At 45.7% G+C, this 6,547-nt stretch overlaps 1 protein-coding gene across 1 annotated transcript; it reads right to left on the reverse strand.

Moving 5' to 3' along the window:
- Positions 1-971: 971 nt before the first annotated feature.
- YIPF5 (Yip1 domain family, member 5) lies at positions 972-5,149 on the reverse strand. Its single transcript, XM_010001232.1, has 4 exons — positions 4,984-5,149; positions 3,826-3,971; positions 2,160-2,341; positions 972-1,432 (listed from the first exon to the last, which is right to left on the reverse strand). The coding sequence occupies exons 1-4, from the start codon at positions 5,099-5,101 to the stop codon at positions 1,270-1,272; spliced, it is 609 nt and encodes a 202-aa protein (XP_009999534.1). The 5' UTR covers positions 5,102-5,149; the 3' UTR covers positions 972-1,269.
- Between the last annotated feature and the right edge of the window lie 1,398 nt (positions 5,150-6,547).

Raw genomic sequence — 6,547 nt, forward strand, 5'->3', positions numbered from 1 at the left:
CCCCTGGGATCAAACTGCTCCAACCTGCCACTTGGTCCGAGCTCTTCCATTCCCAGGGAGTTGTGTGTGAGCAGCCTCCCCTCCCCAGCACCAGTCACAATTGGGCTGTACCCTTTTCTGGCTTATTTGAAGAATTAGCAAGTGCTTGTGTGAAGAACAGTGATTTCTGCTTCCCCCCTCCTTAAGCTGGTAAGACTTCCTGAAGTGCCTGTCATCATCCAGGAAATTCCACTCCTCAGCTGAGACAAGTATTCCTGACTGAGGCCAAGTATCAAACCCACTCACTGAACACACTTCTAAATACAATTTCCCTTCAATAATTTAAGTTTCTGTTTTAGTAACTGAACTCCATTTAAAAAAAGAATTAGAAAAATCAACAATTTTTTCAAAATTTAAGGAAAATTTAATCAATATGCCTTAAATTATTTTACAGTAACTACAATACTGACAAGCATAACATTTTGAAAATGGTGTTTTTCTTGGAAGTACTGCAAGAGATTACTCTTCATATACTATTGTGTGCACCATTAGGAAATGGAACTCTAACTGATCTTCAGAAATCCAAGTTAACCTAGAGCTACTTAGACATCCAAATGTATTTGTATCTCAAGTGTGACAGAATTGCAGATCCCTTTAACTTTCATGTATCTGTTCTCTAATTCATAATTTAAGAATCTTAAATCCTGAAATACTATCACATCAAAGAAACAAATAAATGAGACCAAGGACCTTAAGAGGATATTTGTTAAAATATAGAAAATACTCCAACTGCCTGTGTTCATGTGTGCATTTTACTTTTGGTAAGAGGGGACAGGAAACAGGTTCTTTATTACTGCAGATTTCTTCACAGTGCCCCAAATCTGCAGCACCTGCAGTTGGTAACTTCTGCTGATAAAAATCTATCCATTTATAACTGCAAACCTTCTCCCTCCCCTAAAAAAAAATAATAATCAAACAAAATGCCCAAGGCTCAACCAAAAGCTCCGTTTTCTGAAGACAGAGGAATGGGAAAGAAATCACATTAACTTGATAAGCATGAACACTTATTAAAGCTATAGACACCTCAGGTCAATTGAAAACAGTATCCAAAGTTCTAAAAAAGTGAACACAAGACATTTGTTTTCATTGTTCCAAATGATTCAGAACAGGTCTAAGTTTTGTGAGAGCAACACCCGTCAGCTGTTTGCAGCTGTTTCTGGTCCAAGTGAATGTTCCCAGGTGATGGTTTCATTTTGGCCCACGGGGAGTCCAGCAGTTTGGACAGTCTGTTCAGAAGATGGAGATGAGGGCAAAGACTCCATAGAGCAGTGCACAGGGATATGCTACCAGCAGCTGTTGTCCTTCCATGGCTAAGGCAGAAATGAAGATTTTGGAAGCTGAAAAACTGCACCAGCCCATGATTGCAGCTGTGAGAATAATCCCCATCATTCCCCTGCACAGAGAGAAATGAAGAGAGTTCATATAGGACTCATGTATGTATTCTTACAGGAGTCACAACTGAGCTCCTTCTAACACCTCTTACAGATTCTGAGATCAATTTTACCTTTGACATCTAAAATGACACAGTGCTCCAGTAAAGACTCCAGACCCTTATCATTCAAGTAAGACAGCATAACACCCCCAAATTAACTGTATCACGAAGAGGTGGGTAACAAACTGTAACAAGTTCCTTCTTTTCATTTCCTAATCTCACACAGCTATGAGGAATCACTCTGATTTTCTTCTGTTTGTCAAACTCAAATTTGTATCTTAAATTGTTATTCTTTTCAGATTTTACAGGTACTAAAATTTCTGACTAAAACCAAACACTGTTCTTTAGACTCTATGTATTTAATTGACTGATAGATAAAACTAGTATTGACTTGTCTTTCCCCCAGTGAATACCTGGAGACCACTGATATTTATGTTTTTACACTTATTACAAACTCCTGTCATGGAATTTGGCTTTGTGCAGCCTGGTCTAGTGGGATGTGCCCCTGCTGATAGCAGGGAGGTTGGAACCTGATCTTTAAGGTTCCTTCCAACTTTCACCACGTCACGATTCTATGATTCCATGTGCAAATGATACACAGTTTCATCCCTGAATATGAAAATCCCTTTTAACAACTTCCTCCCACAGGAGAGGAGCCATTACCAAATGATAAAGTTTATGTACTTACTGCAATGAAAACACAATAGCAAAAGTGGAGAGGAGGATCATGGGGAGCAGACAGTATCCCAGGACACTGGCAACGCAGCCGAAGGAGACGCCCGTCATGCTCATCAAGTTGAGGAGGCAGAACATGCCCACACACCCGATGGCACTGATGCCATAGACATACCCAAACTGAATCTTACCAGCCTGGAAGGCAAGCAGAGCAATGCCTGTTAGTTACCAGAACAGGTCACACCTCCCACAAGCAAAGGACAGAGTATCTCTGTTTTCTCCATTGTCCCCCAGCCCAATTCCCACATTCAAATTCCACAGGCAGTGTTTTCCCACAGCCAGAATTCCAGGACACCTCTAGGCAACCAAGAGGCACATCCATCCTTACTTCATGTATCTCCACAAACAGATTTTGACCAAACTGTTCTTGCACAGGCCCTGCAGCCCCATGGTGTGCAGCCTCCAGGTTTGCCTCCCACCCTAGCTGCCCTCCTGCTCAAACACCTCTGGAAGCCACCAGACCTGCCTCCATCTCTCTACTGGGCAAGCTTGTTTTCTCTCACTATGTTCAATGCACTGAAAAGGCACACAGGATTAAGTGGTAATTTCTTAGGAAAAGAACATTCAAATGTATCTATTACAAACATGCTCATTACATCCCCTTGCCCAGTTTCCATAAATCAAGGCTACTTATTAAAGTAGGTGTCAAGTGCCCTCAGCACCAACACTCTGTGCTCCAGGTGTCATAGCAAAGGGAATATTCAGGTAGAAATTAAAAGCAGCACCTGAAGACATGTAGAGAAAAAACTGATAAAACAAATATTGATACTTTCAATGACAAGGAAGTGTTTGCTGCTCCTCTGTCACTTCATAATTGACACTTCTGAGTCATTAAAGCACAATCTTATTTCAATTAAGCTCAACTTAAAAAAGAATCAGGCTTCAACAGCCACTGACCTATTAATGAGTATAATTATGTTAAAGCAGGTTTAAAGCAGATGGACTCTTGATGCTCAAAGTCACATCTCATGTACAAGTACTTATGAAATAATTTTTTATGCATGAATTCTGAGTCCCCTTATCTCTTGAGTAAAGAACAATGCATAGAATATGGAGCAAAAAGATACAACGAAGCAAAACAGAGAAGGAGACTAACACAAGAAGAGTGAAAATTAAATTAAACTCTTCCGTGAAGAAATAAATATTAAAATATGTAATGTGTCTGAGTCCATTGTTCCGAGTCCTGCCAAGACAGAAGATAACAGACTGCAAAAGGACAAGGTATGATTCTGGAAGGAAAACATCTCACTCTGTAAAACCTCAAACAGGTTAAACTCTGAGAACATCCATCCCACCCGTTCTGTAACAAAGGGAGACTATTCCTCAAAAGCAAAGGATGAAAGGAGGTATGAATCACATTTAAATCATTGCCACTCAAAATCCAAGCACTTGGATCCCAGCTTCCCTGAAGCAAAGCCACAAGGAACTCCTTAATTCCACCCAGTGGTGTGTGAAGCCCCAGCCCCTCTTCCACCCAGCCAGAAACCCTTGGGCAGGACGTGCTCGTTTGGCCTCCGTGCCAAGGAGCCACTGCCAATAAACCTAGAGGTCACCTGGCTTTTCCCCTCGTTTTCCAAGAATACTGATGCACACCCAGGACACTGAGGTTGGTATCTCACCAGCAACAAGGTGGCCCCAAAGGCCAGGCAGAAGACCATGGGCCCCGCCAGATCCGTCTCGTTCATGATGCTGCCATCGGCCACCTTCAGGGGGTGCAGCACTGTCAGTGTCTTCTGCCAGATGTGGTCGAAATTGATCCCCAGTTCTACAAATTACATGGAAAGAATGATGTGTATTTATTTCATCTCCCCCCATTTGCTGCACTATCAGGTCTTCCCTGCCTCTCCAGCTTTAAATGTCCTGCAGTTCCTGCCCTGTGGGGACCAAAGAATCGCATCATTCCATCTTTCCTCAGGCTGAGTGTACTGCTCCACACATTCCAGCTCTCAAACACTTGGAAAAGACAAGGGTGTGTGTTCTGGGTGAGCCCAAACGTTCACTTAGCCCAGCACCCTGTCCCTGCCAGTGGCCAGAAGCAGATGTGCACAAACCAGCCTAAGAACAGGACATGCAGATTCCCCAAAATTCCCCATGTCTGCAGTGACTGATGCCTCAAGGATTTCTAGTTCCAGGTACTTTCTCTGTGCTCGATCCCCTCAGTGGATTTCTCTTTCATAAACCAGCCACTGAGCCCACTAAGAGCCCCACCTACCCCTTAACAACCAGTGTCTCATGACAAGGAGTTTCCCAACTCCCTCCAGCTAGGCAGGATTCCAAGTCTCCATCCAGACATTCTGAGCTGGAAGGTATAACAGGCAGAGGTGACAAGTATCACCAACACCTCTCTCACCAGTGAGAAACGGTTTCTTCACTGGTTTGGTACCCAGACATGACTGACAGAAGCTGGGACCCCCAGCTGAGCACAGCCCCAGGCTGATTCCTCTGCACAGCCATTCCTGCAGGGCTCAGCATTCCTCTTCAGCCACCACAGACTGCAGCTCCAACCACAGCATCCACTGAGAATAACTGCACCCTTTTGTTTCAGAGTGGACACTACAAGCATTACTTGCACCACCAGAAACCAGCACAAATTTAGAACTGCAGAAGTTCACACAAGAAGATGTATTTCATACACCAAAATATAGCTAAATAAAAAAACTAACAAGAGTTCCACATTGGCTGTGCATTTCCAGAAGCAGGGATGGCACACCCTGCTACTCAACCCATCCCCAAATAGGGAAGAGTGCTGGATTTGGGCCATACAGCAGAAGTTATACCTTCTAACAGGGGAGGCTCATCCTCAAAGTTACTTCCATAAAAAGACTGTGCTGAAGCTGGAGTGTAGGCTTGTGTGGGCTGGTAGATCTGCCCAGTGTAGGGCTGCTGCTGCACCATGTCTGCAGGGACCAGCCCGCTCGGCGGGGGGTACTCGTAGCCTCCATAGTGCCTGCAAGGAACAGACCTGTTACCCACACACCCCACAACACCCCCCAACAGCCCACAACACTGTGCTGCTTCCACAGAACAGTCAGCAGCAAACAGCCCTGCCTGCCTCACAAAGTCCTGCTCAGACCCAGGCCTTTCAGTTCAACCTCTGACTGCTCAGGTAACCCAGGTCACTCCTGCTATATACTCCAGTTTGGCTTTCTGGTTTGAAGTCCCAGGGAAATGATCTGTATCCATGGACTGAAGAACTTTACCCATGGACTGAATTACTGCTACAGGCTGCAGCCCTGAAAAGAGCAGGAAAATCTTACACCTCAGACCTGTGTAAATATGGTCCCTTACTGATACCTCACTTGAAGCCAGCACTCATTTGCTATTTAGAATGTCTGTTTGCAAGGACACTATTAGAGAACAAAGCTCCTCACACTGTCACTTCTGCTCCTGTTTCCCCTCTGCTTTATCACCAGGTGCATCAGGCAGAACTGTGAAACACAGGGAGTTGTGAAGGGGACACAAACACCTGATGCCATCTAACTGCAGGACACAATGCAGGGGAATAAGAAGGGCAGATTTCCACTTTTTGTCCCATACAGTCTCAATTATTTACTAACAAACCAACCTATATTGTCTCTGGTACAGATATCATATGCACAAAACTACACACTGCTACCTTTAGGAACAACAACAACAACCACCTGCTCTCCCTGAACATGCTGGTTGAGTCACTGCTGCCACTCACCATTCCCAAGTCCAGCCACAGAGATTTCAGAACACATCTCCAGATTATTTAACTATGGCACTATGAGCATCCAGAAGGAAACCCCATGTCACCCCAGAACTCCTGCTCCCTTCCTTCCTGGTGTCACTGGAGCTCAGCCTCCCCACAGCCCCCTGATCCCTTTCAGGATGTGACCAGGCTCCATGCAGGGCATGGCCCACAGAGCTCGGGTGACCCCCCCAGAGCCCTTCACCCCAGCCTGGACACCCACCCTGCACTCCTCAGAGCTGCCCTGGCCTAGAAATGCCCACCACCCTTTCCTCCTGGAGCCCAGAGACCACCAGGACTCTGCAGGCTCATTGTTGTGACACTGGGACTAATCCCTGCTCCCTGAGTGACTCAAGATGAACTGACAGGTGTGAAGCCCGTTCATGGCATTACGACTATTCATATCATTATCTTTCAACTTTCTAGTCTTTCTCTTCAAAGGCAGAAGGTGTCCGGGCACCCCTGCATGTAGGGAGCACCATAAAGCTCTCCACAAGCAGCAGGAGCTCGGGGCCACCCAGCAGTGCCAGCCCCTCCTGAACCAACACCCTGTCCCGGCCGGGGCTGAGCTCGGGCTTGGCCGCCAAACCGGCGTGTGGGGGCGGCGGGACCGGGGCTGGGGGACCCGG

The sequence above is a fragment of the Chaetura pelagica genome, unplaced genomic scaffold (genome assembly GCF_000747805.2).
Source record: "Chaetura pelagica isolate M959 unplaced genomic scaffold, ChaPel_1.0 scaffold177, whole genome shotgun sequence".
In the NCBI taxonomy this organism is placed as follows: Eukaryota; Metazoa; Chordata; class Aves; order Apodiformes; family Apodidae; genus Chaetura; species Chaetura pelagica.